The 18,173-nt window shown below is 61.8% G+C and overlaps 1 protein-coding gene across 1 annotated transcript in view; it reads left to right on the top strand.

Annotated features, from left to right (window-relative positions):
- The window catches only part of LOC140689411 (uncharacterized), a 51,228-nt gene that overhangs the window by 13,622 nt on the left and 19,433 nt on the right, over nt 1-18,173 (top strand). The window contains exons 3-4 of the mRNA XM_072950133.1: nt 6,375-6,493; nt 6,926-7,052. Of these exons, the coding sequence (XP_072806234.1) occupies nt 6,375-6,493; nt 6,926-7,052 (246 nt within the window). The remainder of the gene's footprint in view (nt 1-6,374; nt 6,494-6,925; nt 7,053-18,173) is intronic.

The raw sequence follows: 18,173 nt of genomic DNA, 5'->3' as shown, positions 1-18,173 counted from the left end.
CTTCCCATCTGAACAATGAGAGCAGAGAGGTCTCCCTTGTGGGATCACCCAAGGCATCGTGCCCAGACCCAGGGCGTGGCTCAAAACCAGGTCCCTCGGCCCCCGCATAGTCGGGATTCATGCAGAACTCAGCCCTGCCCCTGCCCTGTGGCCCTCCCTGGCAAGTCCTCCCTGGGCCTCTGCTGCACAGCTGGGAGCTCAGGGGTCAAGCACGGTGCACGCCCACTCCCGTAAGGTTGCAGCCAGCCCTCCTACCCATCCCTTGTCTGGCAGAGGGGCTCTGCCTCTGGGTTCAGGGGAAAGTGGGACCCATGGGAGGGTGGGCTCTGTGAGAGGAGAAGTTTCTGCTAGGGCGTGGGGGGTGTGAAATTCTCAGTTACCACATCACTCAGCAGGGAGAAGGAGCCCCGGCTTCCAAATTGGGGGAGTTAGGGGTGTCCCTTTCTAGCGTCCGGTTCATTCACCAGGCCCCCCTTGATGGTCAGTGCCCAACACAGGCACGGGGACCGCTGGGAGGGGACTCTGCACGTCTCTAGCCGCCCTCCCCGGAACAGAGCACCTGGACACTGAACCTGCTGCCCATCAATAAAGTGGGTTCCCTGGGATCAACTCTGATCCCAGCAACGTGCCCACACCTGTCATCTCCCACCATTTCAGGCATCAGTCCGTCCTCAGATGAGGGGTTTGAGGCCGTGGTGGGATGTATTCACGGGCATAAATAGCATAAATAGCATAAAACTACATGGTAGTGATGGTCGGACAGCATGGGAATGCACTTAATGTTCCTGAAATGCACAATTTAAAAGGGAAAAAATCTGTATTTTATTAAAGGAAGTGGGAAATGGAAAAATATAGGATGCCATAAATGATGTAAAACAAAAAACTAAACTAAAGAAAAACAAACAAAAGCAAATTCAGGGGTAGGGAAGTCAACTTCGGGTAGGGGAGGGGATTCATGGTGGGATTTTGGAGAAGGTGTAGGAGGGGGCAGAGGGGGCTCAGCCCTAGGGGGTGATGATGCCTGAAATGGTTCTCCACTGCCCAGCGGCCCAGCTGCAGGTGCAGGAACTGCAGGCTATTCAGGAGCAGCAAGATCAGCAGGAGCAGCAGGCTCTTCAGGAGCTGCAGGCTCTTCAGGAGCGGCTAGATCAGCAGGAGCGGCAGGCTGTTCAGGAGCGGCAGGCTCTTCAGGAGCGGCAGGCTCTTCAGGAGCGGCTAGATCAGCAGGAGCGGCAGGCTCTTCAGGAGCGGCTAGATCAGCAGGAATGGCAGGCTCTTCATATGCAGCTGGAGCAGCAGGATCTTCATGTTCAGCAGGAGCAGCTGGAGGGAGTTCGCGGTCTCCTGCTGGACCCTGGTGGTCCTGTTTTTGTTCTCTGGCGTCTTCCCCTGCCCCTGCCTGCTCTGGACCTGTAACTGTTGGACGTGGAGAGAGCTTTAAGTCTAGTGGTTGTGCTCAGGCACAGCCTGGAAAAAGGTACCCACATGCCTCCCTTTCCACGTGCCTTTTCAAGGACAGAAATCTTCCCAGAGCTTTGCAGACAGCTCCCACTGAGCAAGTGCCCACAGGCACTTGTTCTGTGCCTGAATTCTTCCAGACAGGTGGTCTGAGGCCAGTCTTTGCTCTGGTCCCAACAGCAGACTTTGGGGATGCCTCCTTGTGTGGCCCAGCCCTCCGCCCTCCCTCACCTACACACCCGCACCGGCCCCGCCCTTCTCACCTTTGGGCTCTGCTTCGGGGGGCTCCTGGTCCTCTACCTGAATCCCCGGGAGGTGGGCATGGTGGTCCAGGTCAGAGCCGGGGGTGCTGAGCTGCCCCTCAGCCCTGGGCAAGATCCTGGGGAGAGACCTGGGCGATGTCTGGGCAGGAGGCCGTGGTGGTGGGGAGCCCTTCATACCCAGACTCTTCCGGAGCCTGTGCTGGCCTTCCACAGTGTGGCACACCAGCCCCTCACTTGGGGAGGTGGCATGAGTGTCCTGGTTCCCCGGATCCTGCGGTGTCTGGCTCTGCAATGACAGTGACCGGCAGCCGGCCCGGCCCGGCCCGGAGGTCTCAGAGCCCTGCCCGGCCAGGACCACTCCTGTTTCTGCCCGACTCGACCCTCTGCTGCCAGATCAGACTGGGACCTTGGTCATCTCAGTCACCCGGGAGGCAAGAGACACACCCTAGGGCATGGGCGCCACCTCGGGCAGCAGGGCCCTGCCCCGGTTCTCCACATCCCAGCCAGCCCACTTGGACCCAGGTTGGGGACATGGTCGGCCCCCCAGGCCTCTGACCCTTCCTCAGCCTGCTGTTGCTTGAGGCAGGACCCCCCCCCAACATGACTGCCCCACCGCCACCAGTCAGGAAGGGGCCGTGGGGCCACCCGGGTAGGGTCTGAGTGGTGGCCCGGCCTGGGCGGGCCTGCCCTGGGCCTCCCTGTGTTACCTTTCGGTCCCTCTGGCCAAAAGGCCAGAGGCGCCTGGGGTGAGACCCGACCCACTGTCGGCACTGTTGGCAAAGGCCGTTGCTGCGGGCTTTCCGGGGGCCGCGACCTCGGGATCTTGGGATGCAACAAAACATGTCTGAGCTGAGCTGAGTTCACCAGCCAAGTCAGTTGAGAAGTGTCCTTCTCTACAGAGCGGGTGCCTGGTGACCTGGGTTCCAAGTTCTGTTGGGCTCTGTTGCCAGGGAAGTGAGGTCACTTCCTGGGATCCCCTTCCCCAAGTTTCCTCCTTACACAAAGTTCCCCAAGGGCCTCTCTGGGCTGCTGATGGTTCACTTCCCACCCCATGCCATGTCCACCCAGTGACACCAACTCGGCCCCTCCTATAGCCCTGGGGAGACCTGGATGCAGCCAGGGTCACAGCTCTGACGACACAGCTGGGTTCAGACCCGGCTCCCCCGCCAGCAGTGCTGTCACCCTGGACAAGCCACCTGCTTCTCAGGGTCTCCCCAATCCCCCATCGGCGCAGTGGGGATCATTCTGGACCCGGCTTCCTAGGAAAGCCATCATGTCTCTAGAACCACAAACACCTACTGCACCTGTCACCTCTGCGGGCTGGCATCACAGGGAGCTCATGCACAGACTCAGCAAAGGAAGGGCCCCACAGAGGGCTGGTGTGCAGGCCCAGGAGGGGGCAGGACCTAGGGTGTGCAGACACAGGAGAGAGGAGGACCAGGAGTGTGCAGGCCGAGGAGGGTGCAGGCCGAGGAGTGTACAGGCATAGGTGTGTGCAGGCCCAGGTTTGTGCAGGCCCAGGAGTGTGCAGTCCCAGGAGTGTGCCGGCATACGTGGGAACAGGCCTAGGAGTGTGTAGGCCCAGTAGGGTGCAGGCCCATGTTAGGGCAGGCCCAGGAGTGTACAGGCATGGGAGTGTGCAGGCCCAGGTGTGTGCGGACACCAGAGTGTGCAGAGACAGGAGTATGCAAGCCCAGGAGTGTACAGGCCCAGGGCTGTGCAGGCCCAGGAGTGTGCAGTCCCAGAAGTGTAATGGCGCAGGATTGAGCAGGCCAGAAGTCTGAAGATCCAGGAGTGTTCAGGCCTAGGATAGGGCAGGCCCAGGAGTGTACATGTGCAGGTTCATTCAGGCCTAGGAGTGCGCAGGTCCAGGAGTGTGAGGCCCAGGTGTGTGCTGTCCCAGGACTGTGCAGGCCTAGGAGAGGGCAGGCCCTGGAGTGTGCAGGCCCAGGAGTGTGCATGCCCAGGAGTGTAAAGGCACAGGAGGGAGCATACCGAGGAGTGTGCAGGCCCAGGTGTGTGCGGGCACATGTGGGCGCAGGCCCAGTATTGTGCAAGCCCAAGAGTGTGCAGGTCAAGGACAGGGTCAGCTCAATTGGGGTCAGGCCCAGGAGTGGTAAGCTCAGGAGTGTGCAGGCCCAGGAGTGTGCAGACAAGGGATAGTGTGGGCCCAGGAGAAGGAAGGCCCAGGAGTGTGCAGGGCCAGAAGTGTGCAGGCCCAGGAGTGTACAGGACCATGTGTGTGCAGTCGCTGGAGTTTGCAGGCTCAGGAATGTGCAGGCCCAGTAGTGTGCAGACAGAGGAATGTGCAGGACAAGGAGGGTACAGGCTCAGGCCAGGGCAGGCCCAGAAGTGTACAGGCCCAGGTGTGTGCCGACACAGGTGTGAACAGGCCAAGGATTGTGCAGACCTGGTAGTGTGCAGGGCCAGGAGTGTGCAGACGAGGGATTGTGCGGACCCAGGAAAGGGCAGGCCCAGGAGTGTGCAGGGAGAGAAGTGGGCAGACCCAGAGTGTGCCGCCCCAGGAGTGTGCAGCCGTGTGCAGCCCCAGGGGTGTGCCGGACAGACGGAAACAAGCCTAGGAGTGTACAGGCCCAGGAGTGTGCAGGCCCAGGAGTGTGCAGACACTGGAGTGTGCAGAGACAGGAGTGTGCAGACCCAGCAGTGTGCAGGCACAGGAGTGTGCAGATCCAGCAGTATACCAGGCCCAGGTGTGTTCAGGCCCAAAATTGTGCAGATCCTGGAGTGTGTAGGCCAATGAGAGTGCAGTTCCTGGAGTGTGCGGGCCCAGTAGTGTGTCGGCCCAGGCCAGGGAAGGCCCAGGAGTGTACAGGCCCAGGTCCTTGCCGGCCCAGGTGTGTGCAGGCCTGGAGTGTGCAGTCCCAGAGGTGTGCAGACACAAGACGGATAAGGCCTAGGAGTGTGCAGGCCAAGGAGTGTGCAGACCCAGGACTGTGCAGTCTCAGGAGTGTGCAGACACGGGGTGGAGCAGGCACTCGAGTGTGCTGGCCCAGGAATGTAGAGGCCCAGGTGTGTGGAGGCCCAGGTGTGTGCAGGCCCTGGAGTGTGCAGGCCCAGAGGTGTGCAGACACAAGACGGAACAGGCCCAGGAGTGTGCAGGCCCAGGAGTGTGCAGGCCCAAGAGTGTGCATGTCCAGGAGAGTGCCGGCCCAGCAGTGTGCAGACAGAGGAGTGTACAGGTCCAGTAGGGTGCAGGCCCAGGCCATGGCAGGCCCAGGAGTGTACAGGCCCAGGAGTGTACAGGCCAGGGCTGTGCAGGCACAGGAGTGTGCAGACAGAGGAAGGTGCAGGCCCAGGCCAGGGCAGGCCCAGGAGTGTACAGGCCCAGGACTGTGCAGGCCAAGGAGTGTGCAGATACGGGGGGGAACAGGCCTAGGAGTGTGCAGGCCCAGGCCAGGGAAGGCCCAGGTCAGGGAAGGTCCAGGAGTGAATAGGCCCATGTTCGTGCAGGCCCAGGAGTGTGCAGGCACAGAAGTGTGCAGTCCCAGGGGTGTGCCAGCACAGGTGGGAACAGGTCTAGGAGTGTGCAGGCCCAGGCCAGGGAAGTCCCAGGCCAGGGAAGGTCCAGGAGTGTACAGGTCCAGGTGTGTGCAGACAGAAGTCTGTGCAGTCCAAGTAGGGTGCAGGACCAGGCCAGGGCAGGCCCAGGAGTGTACAGGCACAGGAGTCTGCAGGACCAGGAGTGTGCAGACACCAGAGTGTGCAGAGACAGGAGTATGAAAGCCCAGGAATGTACAGGCCCAGCGCTGTGCAGGCCCAGGAGTGTGCAGGCCCTGGCGGCCCTGGAGGGCAGGATGCCGTGACCAGGGGAGGCGCTCTGTAGGACTGGGGGCGGAGTGCGGGAGAGCAGGAGAGCAGGTGGTTGGAGAGTCGGTGGTGAGGGCTGGAAAGGGGCAGAGCTGCACCAACCAGGTGTGCGGACCTGAGGGCGTGAGGCTGGGCGGCCTGCCGAGGGTGTTCCTGCAGCAGTGCTGGCCCTGGGTGAGGATGTGGTGGGACCAGGGCTGAGCCAGCGGGGCAGAAGGAGGAGCGGGGAGGAGGGCGCCAGAGGGTGCACAGTGGACCGGTCAGTGGGCATCTGCAGGTTTGGATGCGCTCTGCTGTGTGGGGCTCCAGGCCTCCCTGGGTCTGGGGACGTGGGTGTGATGTGACTCGGAAGGAGGCCGGGTGCGCTTCGGACAGCACCCGCCATCTCTCCCACCCAGGCCCAGTGCTCATGGTCGTGTTGCAGCCTCAGTTTTCCGTCCACTGTCCCAGCAACCCCTTGGTGGTATTCTGAGCAGAGGCAGAGGGCGAGAGTCCTGACTTGGCTTTCCTTCCCTGTGTTTCCGAGGCCACACTCATTCCGCAAGTCGCACGACAGGCCAAGAAATCGGGAGTCGGGGTGTCAGGGTAAAGAATAGTGAGTTTATTTGGAAAGCCAGCTGACCGAGAAGATGGCAGGCTAATGTCCTGGAGAGCCACCTTCTCCGAGTGAGACTTCAGGCTCCTTTTACACTCAAAAGGAGAGGGGTTGTGGGTGGTTGGTGCAAAGTCCTTGGTGCAGGAATTCTTTGTCTTTGCAGTTGTGGGTCAGCTCATGGGGCCCCTGTAAAACCTCTAACAAAACAAATGTTACTTTCTGTTCTGCAGCTTGTTGTGTGTATAGGAGAGCAAAGAGGTTGTATCCTGAAGGATGAGAGCCTTGAGAACAGGCTCTCCTGTCAATTTCAGGCTGAAGGCAACATTGTTTTCCAAACGGTGCAGAGCTGGTAAGACAGCCTGGAAAACAGCAGAGGGTTCAAGGAAAAAGAACAGATCTAATATGCAGTGAGATCTGGTCTTTTCTATTACACCTGCTGCCCCAGCAGGGCTGGCCTCAGGGAGGAAGGGCGCCCCCCCAGCCCCCGAGAGCCGCCTGCAGGGGGTGGGGAAGGCAGGGAGGGGGTCTGCCGTGCTGGGGAGGTAAACTAGACATGGCTGATACATGGACAGTGACTGCAAAGTTAGAAAACCCCTGGGTTTTCCCTCTTTAGGGAGGGAGAGGGAGGCTCAGCATAGGTCCTTGAGCTTCCGCGAGAGAAGTGGCTCTGAGCCCAGGTCGGCTGCGGGCGCCTCTGGGGTTGTCACACCTGAGGGGCCCTCTGTGGGCGGGTCCTGTGTTCTTGGCACTGACGTGGATTTTCCTCCTCCTCTTCCCCAAGGGGCGGTAGTGGCTCCGGGGGCAGCTTCCAGCCGATCACGGCCATCCTGCTGTCCTCATGCACGCTGGCCCTGCACGCCAGGCAGCTGGACGTCAGGCTGCAGCTGGACTACGTCTCCGCCTCGCAGGTAAGAGAGCCCCGCTGCTTCCCTGGGGGCCGGCGAGGGGGTCCCTCGGGAGGGGTTTCGGTTGGGGGATCCTGGCTAGACGCCGCAGCCGTGTGAGTGGCACCGCTGGGGTGAAGGAGGCTGGTGCCAGGGACAGGACAGGTCCAGGAGTGTGCAGGCCCAGGAGTGTGCGGGCCCAGGAGTGTGCAGACACTGCAGTGTGCAGGTCCAGGAGAGGGCCGGCGGAATTGGGGGCAGGCCCAGGCTAGGAAAGGCCCAGGAGCGTGCAGGCCCAGGAGCGTGCAGGCCCAAGAGTGTGCAGGGCCAGTAGTGCTCAGGTCCAGGAGTGTGCAGGACAGAGGAGGGTGCATGCCCAGGCCAGGGCAGGCCCAGGAGTGTACAGGCCCAGATTCGTGCCGGCCTAGGTTTGTGCAGGCTCTGGGATGTGCAGCCCCAGGAGTGTGCAGGCCCAGGAGTGTGCAGGCCCAAGTGTGTGCAGACACCAGAGTGTGCAGAGACAGGAATGTGCAGTCGAGCAGTGTACAGGCCCAGGGCTGTGCAGGCCCAGGAGTGTGCAGGCTCTGGATTGTGCAGTCCCAGAAGTTTACAGGCCCAGATTCGTGCCAGCCCAGGTGTGTGCACGCCCTGGAGTGTGCAGTCCTAGAGGTGTGCATACACAAGACGGAACAGGCCCAGGAGCGTGCAGGCCCAAGAGTGTGCAGGGCCAGTAGTGCTCAGGTCCAGGAGTGTGCAGGACAGAGGAGGGTGCAGGCCCAGGCCAGGGCAGGCCCAGGAGTGTACAGGCCCAGATTCGTGCCGGCCTAGGTGTGTGCAGACAGAGGAGTGTGCAGGCACTGTAGGGTGCAGGCCCAGGCCAGGGCAGGACCAGGAGTGTGCAGGCCTAGGGCTGTGCAGTCCCCGGAGTGTGCAGGCCCTAGAGTGTCAGCCCCAGGCGTGTAAAGGCCAAGGTTCGTGCCGGCCCAGGTGTGTGCAGGCCCAGGAGTGTGCAGTTCCAGAGGTGCGCAGTCACAAGACGGAACAGGCCTTGGAGTGTGCAGGCCAAGGAGTGTGCAGACCCAGGACTGTGCATTTCCAGGAGTGTGCAGATATGGGGGTGAGCAGGCAGACGTGTGTACTGGCCCAGGAATGTAGAGGCCCAGGTGTGTGCAGGCTCTGGGATGAACAGGCCTAGGAGTGTGCCGACAGAGGAGTGTGCAGGCACAGGAGGGTGTATTACCAGGAGTGTGCAGGCCCATTAGTGTGCAGACCCAAGCCAGGGCAAGCCCAGGAGTGTACAGGCCCAGGTTCGTGCAGGCCCAGGAGTGTGCAGGCACAGGAGTATGCTGTCCCAGGTGTGTGCCAGCACAGGTGGGAACAGGGCTAGGAGTGTGCAGGCCCAGGCCAGGGAATGCCCAGGCCAGGGAAGGTCCAGGAGTGTACAGGTCCGGGAGTGTGCAGGCCCAGGAGTGTGCAGGCCCAGTACGGTGCAGGCTCAGGCCAGGGCAGGCCCAGGAGTGTACAGGCACAGGAGTGTGCAAGCCTAGGAGTGTGTAGACACCAGAGTGTGCAGAGACAGGAGTATGCAAGCCCAGAAGTGTACAGGCCCAGGGCTGTGCAGGCCCAGGAGTGTGCAGACATTGGAGAGTGCAGGCCCAATTGTGTGCAGGTCCAGCAGAGGGCCAGTAAAATTGGGGGCACGCCCAGGGGAAGAAAGGCCCAGGAGTGTGCAGGCCCAGGTGTGTGTAGGCACAAGTGGGAGCAGGCCCAGTAGTGTGAAGGCCCAAGAATGTACAGGTCCAGGAGAGGGCCGGCCAAATTGGGGGCAGGCCCAGGAGAGGGAAGGCCCAGAAGAGTGCAGGCCCAGGAGTGTGCAGACTAGGGATAGTGCGGGCCCAGGAGAAGGCAGGCCCAGGAGTGCGCAGGGCCAGAAGTGTGCAGGCCCAAGAGTGTGCGGGGCCAGTAGTGTTCAGGCCCAGGGGTGTTCAGGACCAGGAGTTTGCAGGCACACAAGTGTGCAGTCCCAGAAGTGTGATGGCACAGGAGGGAGCAGGCCCAGGAGTGTGCAGACCTAGGATAAGGCAGGCCTGAGAGTGTGCAGATACATGAGGGAGCAGGCACAGGCTAGGGTAGGCCAGGAGTGTACAGGTCCAGGAGTGTGCAGGCCCAGGAGTGTGCAGTCCCAGAAGTGTAACGGCGCAGGAGGGAGCAGGCCAGAAGTCTGAAGATCCAGGTGTGTTCAGGCCTAGGATAGGGCAGGCCCAGGAGTGTACGTGTCCAGGTTCACTCAGGCCTAGGAGTGCGCAGGTCCAGGAGTGTGTAGGCCCAGGTGTGTGCTGTCCCAGGACTGTGCAGGCCTAGGAGAGGGCAGGCCCGGAGTGTCCAGGCCCTGGATTGTGCAGGCCCAGGTGTGTGCATGCCCAGGTGTGTGAAGGCACTGGAGGGAGCATACCGAGGAGTGTGCAGGCCCAGGTGTGTGCGGGCACATGTGGGCGCAGGCCCAGTAGTGTGCAAGCCCAAGAGTGTTCAGGTCAAGGACAGGGTCAGCTCAATTGGGGTCAGGCCCAGGAGTGGTAAGCCCAGGAGTGTGCAGGTCCAGGAGTGTGCAGACAAGGGATAGTGTGGGCCCAGGAGAAAGAAGGCCCATGTTCGTGCAGGCCCAGGAGTGTGCAGGCACAGGAGTGTGCAGTCCCAGGGGTGTGCCAGCACAGGTGGGAACAGGCATAGGAGTGTGCAGGCCCAGGCCAGGGAAGGCCCATGCCAGGGAAGGTCCAGGAGTGTACAGGTCCAGGAGTGTGCAGACAGAGGAGTGTGCAGGTCAAGTAGGGTGCAGGACCAGGCCAGGGCAGGCCCAGGAGTGTACAGGCACAGGAGTCTGCAGGACCAGGAGTGTGCAGACACCAGAGTGTGCAGAGACAGGAGTATGCAAGCCCTGGAATGTACAGGCCCAGCGCTGTGCAGGCCTAGGAGTGTGCAGGCCCTGGAGTGTGCAGTCCCAGGAGTGTACAGGCCAGGTTCGTGCCGGCCCAGGTGTGTGCACGCCCTGGAGTGTGCAGTCCCAGAGGTGTGCATACACAAGACGGAATAGTTCTAGGAGTGTGCAGGCCAAGGAGTATGCAGACCCAGGATTGTGCATTGTATGGAGTGTGGAGACACGGGGTGGAGCAGGCACTCGAGTGTACTGGCCCAGGAGTGTAGAGGCCCAGGTGTGTGCAGGCTCTGGGATGAGCAGGCCCAGGAGTGTGCAGGCCCAAGTGTGTGCAGGTCCAGAAGTGTGCAGACAGCAGAGTGTGCAGAGATAGGGGTGTGCAGCCCCAGGAGTGTACAGGTCTAGGGCTCTGCAGGCCTAGGAGTGTGCTGACCCTGGAGTGTGCAGTCCCAGGAGTATACATGCCCAGGTTCGTGCCGGCCAAGGTGTGTGCAGGCCCTGGATTGTGCAGACAGAGGAGTGTGCAGGCACTGTAGGGTGCAGGCCCAGGCCAGGGCAGGCCCAAGTGTGAGCAGGCCCAATTGTGTGCATGTCCAGGAGAGGGCCGGCCCAGCAGTGTACAGACAGAGGAGTGTACAGGCCCAGTAGGGTGCAGGCCCAGGCCAGGGCAGGCCCAGGAGTGAGCAGGCCCAATTGTGTGCATGTCCAGGAGTGTACAGTCCTAGGTTCGTGCCGGCCCAGGTGTGTGCAGGCCCTGGAGTGTGCAATTTCAGAAGTTTGCAGACACAAGACGGACGAGGCCCACGAGTGTGCATACCCAGGACTGTGCAGTCCCAGGAGTGTGCAGACATGGGGTGGAACAGGCACTCGAGTGGACTGGCCCAGGAGTGTAGAGGCCCAGTTGTGTGCAGGCTCTGGGAAGAGCAGGCCCAGGAGTGTGCAGGTCCAAGAGTGTGCAGGTCCAGGAGTGTGCAGACACCAGAGTGTGCAGAGACAGGAGTGTGCAGCCCCAGGAGTGTACAGGCCTTGGGCTCTGCAGGCCTAGGAGTGTGCTGACCCTGGAGTGTGCATTCTCAGGAGTGTACATGCCCAGGTTCGTGCCGGCCCAGGTGTGTGCAGACAGAGGAGTGTGCAGGCACTGTAGGTTGCAGGCCCAGGCCAGGGCTGGACCAGGAGTGTGTAGGCCTAGGGCTGTGCAGTCCCCGGAGTGTGCAGGCCCTAGAGTGTCAGCCCCAGGCGTGTAAAGTCCAAGGTTCGTGCCGGCCCAGGTGTGTGCAGGCCCAGGAATGTGCAGTTCCAGAGGTGCGCAGTCACAGGACGGAACAGGCCTTGGAGTGTGCAGGCCAAGGAGTGTGCAGACCCAGGACTGTGCATTTCCAGGAGTGTGCAGATACGGGGGTGAGCAGGCAGACGTGTGTACTAGCCCAGGAATGTAGAGGCCCAGGTGTGTGCAGGCTCTGGGATGAACAGGCCTAGGAGTGTGCCGACAGAGGAGTGTGCAGGCACAGGAGGGTGTATTACCAGGAGTGTGCAGGCCCATTAGTGTGCAGACCCAAGCCAGGGCAAGCCCAGGAGTGTACAGGCCCAGGTTCGTGCAGGCCCAGGAGTGTGCAGGCACAGGAGTATGCTGTCCCAGGTGTGTGCCAGCACAGGTGGGAACAGGGCTAGGAGTGTGCAGGCCCAGGCCAGGGAATGCCCAGGCCAGGGAAGGTCCAGGAGTGTACAGGTCCGGGAGTGTGCAGGTCCAGGAGTGTGCAGGCCCAGGTGTGTGCTGTCCCAGGACTGTGCAGGCCTAGGAGAGGGCAGGCCCGGAGTGTCCAGGCCCTGGAGTGTGCAGGCCCAGGTGTGTGCATGCCCAGGTGTGTGAAGGCACTGGAGGGAGCATACCGAGGAGTGTGCAGGCCCAGGTGTGTGCGGGCACATGTGGGCGCAGGCCCAGTAGTGTGCAAGCCCAAGAGTGTTCAGGTCAAGGACAGGGTCAGCTCAATTGGGGTCAGGCCCAGGAGTGGTAAGCCCAGGAGTGTGCAGGTCCAGGAGTGTGCAGACAAGGGATAGTGTGGGCCCAGGAGAAGGAAGGCCCAGGAGTGTGCAGGGCCAGAAGGGTGCAGGCCCAGGAGTGTGTAGAGCCAGAAGTGTGCAGGCCCAGGCGTGTACAGGCCCATGTGTGTGCAGTCTCTGGAGTTTGCAGGCTCAGGAATGTGCAGGCCCAGTAGTGTCCAGACAGAGGAATGTGCAGGACAAGGAGGGTACAGGCCCAGGCCAGGGCAGGCCCAGAAGTGTACAGGCCCAGGAGTGTGCAGGCCCAGGAGTGTGCAGAAACTGGAGTGTGCAGAGACAGGAGTGTGCAGGCCCAGCAGTGTGCAGGCAGAGGAGTGTGCAGATCCAGCAGTATACCAGGCCCAGGTGTGTTCAGGCCCAAGATTGTGCAGATCCTAGAGTGTGTAGGCCAATGAGAGTGCAGTTCCTGGAGTGTGCGGGCCCAGTAGTGTGTCGGCCCAGGCCAGGGAAGGCCCAGGAGTGTACAGGCCCAGGTCCTTGCCGGCCTTGGAGTGTGCAGGCCCAGAGGTGTACAGACACAAGACAGAACAGGCCCAGGAGTGTGCAGGCCCAGGAGTGTGCAGGCCCAAGGGTGTGCATGTCCAGGTGAGGGCCGGCCCAGCAGTGTGCAGACAGAGGAATGTATAGGCCCAGTAGGGTGCAGGCCCAGGCCAGGGCAGGCCCAGGAGTGTACAGGCCCAGGAGTGTACAGACCAGGGCTGTGCAGGCGCAGGAGTGTGCAGACAGAGGTAGGTGCAGGCCCAGGCCAGGGTAGGCCCAGGAGTGTACAGGCCCAGGTTCTTGCCGCACCAGGAGAGGGCAGGCCCTGGAGTGTGCATTCCCAGGAGTGTGTAGTTATAATAGGTAGCAGGAGCAGGATTGTGTAGGCCCAGGAGTGTTCAGGCATAGGTGTGTGCAGGCCCAGGTTCGTGCAGGCCCAGGTGTGCGCAGGTCCAGCAGTGTGCAGGCCTGGGTGTGTGCAGTCGCAAGAGTGTGCAGGCCCAGGAGAGGGCAGGCCCAAGAGTGTGCAGACAAAGGAGTCAGCAGGCCCTGGAATGTGCAGGCCCAGGAGTGTGCAGACAGAGGAGTGTGCAGGCCCAGTAGGGTGCAGGCCCAGGCCAGGGCAGACCCAGGAGTGTACAGGCCCAGGTTCTTGCCGGCACAGTTGTGTGCAGGCCCTGGAGTGTGCAGTCCCAGAGCTGTGCAGACACAAGACGGAACAGGCCCAGGAGTGTGCTGGCCAAGGAGTGTGCAGACCCAGGACTGTGCAGTCCCAGGAGTGTGCAGACACGGGGGGGAGCAGGACACGAGTGTACTGACCCAGGAGTGTAGAGGCCCAGGAGTATGCAGGCCCTGGAGTGTGCAGACAGAGGAGTGTGCAGGCACTTTAGGGTGCAGGCCCAGGCCAGGGCAGGACCAGGAGTGTACAGGCCTAGGGCTGTGCAGTCCCAGGAGTGTGTAGACCCTGGAGTGTGCAGCCCCAGGCGTGTAAAGGCCCAGGTTCGTCCCGGCTCAGGTGTGTGCAGGCCCTGGAGTGTGCAGTCACAGAGGTGTGCAGACACAAGACGGAACAGGCCTTGGAGGGTGCAGGCCAAGGAGTGTGCTGACCCAGGACTGTGCAGTCCCGTGAGTGTGCAGATACGGGGGGGAGCAGGCAGACGAGTGTACTGGCCCAGGAATGCAGAGGCCCAGGTGTGTGCAGGCTCTGGGATGCGCAGCCCCAAGAGTGTGCAGGCCCAGGAGTGTGCAGGCACAGGAGTGTGCTGTCCCAGGAGTATGCCAGCACAGGTGGGAACAGGCCTAGGAGTGTGGAGGCCCAGGCCAGGGAAGGCCAAGGCTAGGGAAGGATCAGGAGTGTGCAGACAGATGAGTGTGCAGGCCCAGTAGGGTGCAGGCCCTGGCCAGGGCAGGCCCAGGGGTGTACCGGCCCAGGTTCGTGCTGACCCAGTTGTGTGCAGGCTCTGGAGTGTGCAGTCCCAGAGGTGTGCAGAAACAAGAAGGAACAACCCTAGGAGTGTGCAGGCCAAGGAGTGTGCAGACCCAGTACTATGCAGTCTCAGGGGTGTGCAGACACGGGGAGGAGCAGGCACTCGAGTGTACTGGCCCAGGAATGTAGAGGCCCAGATGTGTGGAGGCCAAGGTGAGCGCAGCCCTGGAGTGTGCAGGCCCAGAGGTGTAGAGACACAAGACGGAACAGGCCCAGGAGTTTGTAGGCCTAGGAGTGTGCAGGCCTAAGAGTGTGCAGGTTAAGGAGAGGGCCGGCCCAGCAGTGTGCAGACAGAGGAGTGTGCAGGCCCAGTAGGGTGCAGGCCCAGGCCAGGGCAGGCCCAGGGGTGTACAGGCACAGGAGCGTGCAGGCCCAGGTGTGTGCAGGCCCTGGAGTGTGCAGTCCCAGGAATTTACAGGCCCAGGTTCGTGCAGGCCCAGGGCTGTAAAGGCCCAGGAGTGTGCAGACAAGGGATAGTGTGGGCCCAGGAGAAGGAAGGCCCAGGAGTGTGCAGGGCCAGAAGTGTGCAGGCCCAGAAGTGTACAGGACCATGTATGTGCAGTCGCTGGAGTGCAGGCTCAGGAATGTGCAGGCACAGTAGTGTGCAGACAGAGGAATGTGCAGGACAAGGAGGGTACAGGCTCAGGCCAGGGCAGGCCCAGAAGTGTACAGGCCCAGGAGTGTGCCGACACAGGTGTGAACAGGCCAAGGATTGTGCAGACCTGGTAGTGTGCAGGGCCAGGAGTGTGCAGACGAGGGATTGTGCGGGCCCAGGAAAGGGCAGGCCCAGGTGTGTGCAGGGAGAGAAGTGGGCAGACCCAGAGTGTGCCGCCCCAGGAGTGTGCAGCCGTGTGCAGCCCCAGGGGTGTGCTGGACAGACGGAAACAAGCCTAGGAGTGTACAGGCCCAGGAGTGTGCAGGCCCAGGAGTGTGCAGACACTGGAGTGTGCAGACACAGGAGTGTGCAGACCCAGCATGTGCAGGCACAGGAGTGTGCAGATCCAGCAGTATACCAGGCCCAGGTGTGTTCAGGCCCAAGATTGTGCAGATCCTGGAGCGTGTAGGCCAATGAGAGTGCAGTTCCTGGAGTGTGCGGGCCCAGTAGTGTGTCGGCCCAGGCCAGGGAAGGCCCAGGAGTGTACAGGCCCAGGTCCTTGCCGGCCCAGGTGTGTGCAGGCCTGGAGTGTGCAGTCCCAGAGGTGTGCAGACACAAGACGGAAAAGGCCTAGAAGTGTGCAGGCCAAGGAGTGTGCAGACCCAGGACTGTGCAGTCTCAGGAGTGTGCAGACATGGGGTGGAGCAGGCATTCGAGTGTGCTGTCCCAGGAGTGTAGAGGCCCAGGAGTGTGGAGGCCCAGGTGTGTGCAGTCCCTGGAGTGTGCAGGCCCAGAGGTGTGCAGACACAAGACGGAACAGGCCCAGGAGTGTGCAGGCCCAGGAGTGTGCAGGCCCAAGAGTGTGCATGTCCAGGAGAGTGCCGGCCCAGCAGTGTGCAGACAGAGGAGTATACAGGCCCAGTAGGGTGCAGGCCCAGGCCAGGGCAGGCCCAGGAGTGTACAGGCCCAGGAGTGTACAGGCCAGGGCTGTGCAGGCACAGGAGTGTGCAGACAGAGGAAGGTGCAGGCCCAGGCCAGGGCAGGCCCAGGAGTGTACAGGCCCAGGACTGTGCAGGCCAAGGAGTGGGCAGATACGGGGGGGAACAAGCCTAGGAGTGTGCAGGCCCAGGCCAGGGAAGGCCCAGGTCAGGGAAGGTCCAGGAGTGAATAGGCCCATGTTCGTGCAGGCGCAGGAGTGTGCAGGCACAGGAGTGTGCAGTCCCAGGGGTGTGCCAGCACAGGTGGGAACAGGCCTAGGAGTGTGCAGGCCCAGGCCAGGGAAGGCCCATGCCAGGGAAGGTCCAGGAGTGTACAGGTCCAGGAGTGTGCAGACAGAGGAGTGTGCAGGTCAAGTAGGGTGCAGGACCAGGCCAGGGCAGGCCCAGGAGTGTACAGGCACAGGAGTCTGCAGGACCAGGAGTGTGCAGACACCAGAGTGTGCAGAGACAGGAGTATGCAAGCCCAGGAATGTACAGGCCCAGCGCTGTGCAGGCCCAGGAGTGTGCAGGCCCTGGAGTGTGCAGTCCCAGGAGTGTACAGGCCAGGTTCGTGCCGGCCCAGGTGTGTGCACGCCCTGGAGTGTGCAGTCCCAGAGGTGTGCATACACAAGACGGAATAGTTCTAGGAGTGTGCAGGCCAAGGAGTATGCAGACCCAGGATTGTGCATTGTATGGAGTGTGTAGACACGGGGTGGAGCAGGCACTCGAGTGAACTGGCCCAGGAGTGTAGAGGCCCAGGTGTGTGCAGGCTCTGGGATGAGCAGGCCCAGGAGTGTGCAGGCCCAAGTGTGTGCAGGTCCAGGAGTGTGCAGACACCAGAGTGTGCAGAGATAGGGGTGTGCAGCCCCAGGAGTGTACAGGTCTAGGGCTCTGCAGGCCTAGGAGTGTGCTGACCCTGGAGTGTGCAGTCCCAGGAGTATACATGCCCAGGTTCGTGCCGGCCAAGGTGTGTGCAGGCCCTGGAGTGTGCAGACAGAGGAGTGTGCAGGCACTGTAGGGTGCAGGCCCAGGCCAGGGGAGGCCCAGGTGTGAGCAGGCCCAATTGTGTGCATGTCCAGGAGAGGGCCGGCCCAGCAGTGTACAGACAGAGGAGTGTACAGGCCCAGTAGGGTGCAGGCCCAGGCCAGGGCAGGCCCAGGAGTGAGCAGGCCCAATTGTGTGCATGTCCAGGAGTGTACAGTCCTAGGTTCGTGCCGGCCCAGGTGTGTGCAGGCCCTGGAGTGTGCAATTTCAGAAGTTTGCAGACACAAGACGGACGAGGCCCACGAGTGTGCATACCCAGGACTGTGCAGTCCCAGGAGTGTGCAGACATGGGGTGGAACAGGCACTCGAGTGGACTGGCCCAGGAGTGTAGAGGCCCAGTTGTGTGCAGGCTCTGGGAAGAGCAGGCCCAGGAGTGTGCAGGTCCAAGAGTGTGCAGGTCCAGGAGTGTGCAGACACCAGAGTGTGCAGAGACAGGAGTGTGCAGCCCCAGGAGTGTACAGGCCTTGGGCTCTGCAGTCCTAGGAGTGTGCTGACCCTGGAGTGTGCATTCTCAGGAGTGTACATGCCCAGGTTCGTGCCGGCCCAGGTGTGTGCAGACAGAGGAGTGTGCAGGCACTGTAGGTTGCAGGCCCAGGCCAGGGCTGGACCAGGAGTGTGTAGGCCTAGGGCTGTGCAGTCCCCGGAGTGTGCAGGCCCTAGAGTGTCAGCCCCAGGCGTGTAAAGTCCAAGGTTCGTGCCGGCCCAGGTGTGTGCAGGCCCAGGAATGTGCAGTTCCAGAGGTGCGCAGTCACAGGACGGAACAGGCCTTGGAGTGTGCAGGCCAAGGAGTGTGCAGACCCAGGACTGTGCATTTCCAGGAGTGTGCAGATACGGGGGTGAGCAGGCAGACGTGTGTACTAGCCCAGGAATGTAGAGGCCCAGGTGTGTGCAGGCTCTGGGATGAACAGGCCTAGGAGTGTGCCGACAGAGGAGTGTGCAGGCACAGGAGGGTGTATTACCAGGAGTGTGCAGGCCCATTAGTGTGCAGACCCAAGCCAGGGCAAGCCCAGGAGTGTACAGGCCCAGGTTCGTGCAGGCCCAGGAGTGTGCAGGCACAGGAGTATGCTGTCCCAGGTGTGTGCCAGCACAGGTGGGAACAGGGCTAGGAGTGTGCAGGCCCAGGCCAGGGAATGCCCAGGCCAGGGAAGGTCCAGGAGTGTACAGGTCCGGGAGTGTGCAGGCCCAGGAGTGTGCAGGCCCAGTACGGTGCAGGCTCAGGCCAGGGCAGGCCCAGGAGTGTACAGGCACAGGAGTGTGCAAGCCTAGGAGTGTGTAGACACCAGAGTGTGCAGAGACAGGAGTATGCAAGCCCAGAAGTGTACAGGCCCAGGGCTGTGCAGGCCCAGGAGTGTGCAGACATTGGAGAGTGCAGGCCCAATTGTGTGCAGGTCCAGCAGAGGGCCAGTAAAATTGGGGGCACGCCCAGGGGAAGAAAGGCCCAGGAGTGTGCAGGCCCAGGAGTGTGCAGACAGAGGAGGGTGCAGGCCAAGGCCAGGGCATGCCCAAGAGTGTACCGGCCCAGGTTCGTGCCGGCCCAGGTGTGTGCAGGCCCTAGAGTGTGCAGTCCCATAGGTGT

This window comes from Vicugna pacos, chromosome 26 (genome assembly GCF_048564905.1).
Source record: "Vicugna pacos chromosome 26, VicPac4, whole genome shotgun sequence".
Lineage (NCBI taxonomy): Eukaryota > Metazoa > Chordata > Mammalia > Artiodactyla > Camelidae > Vicugna > Vicugna pacos.
The sequence above is the reverse complement of the archived record's forward strand: the minus strand, read 5'-3'. Positions and strand labels throughout refer to the sequence as shown.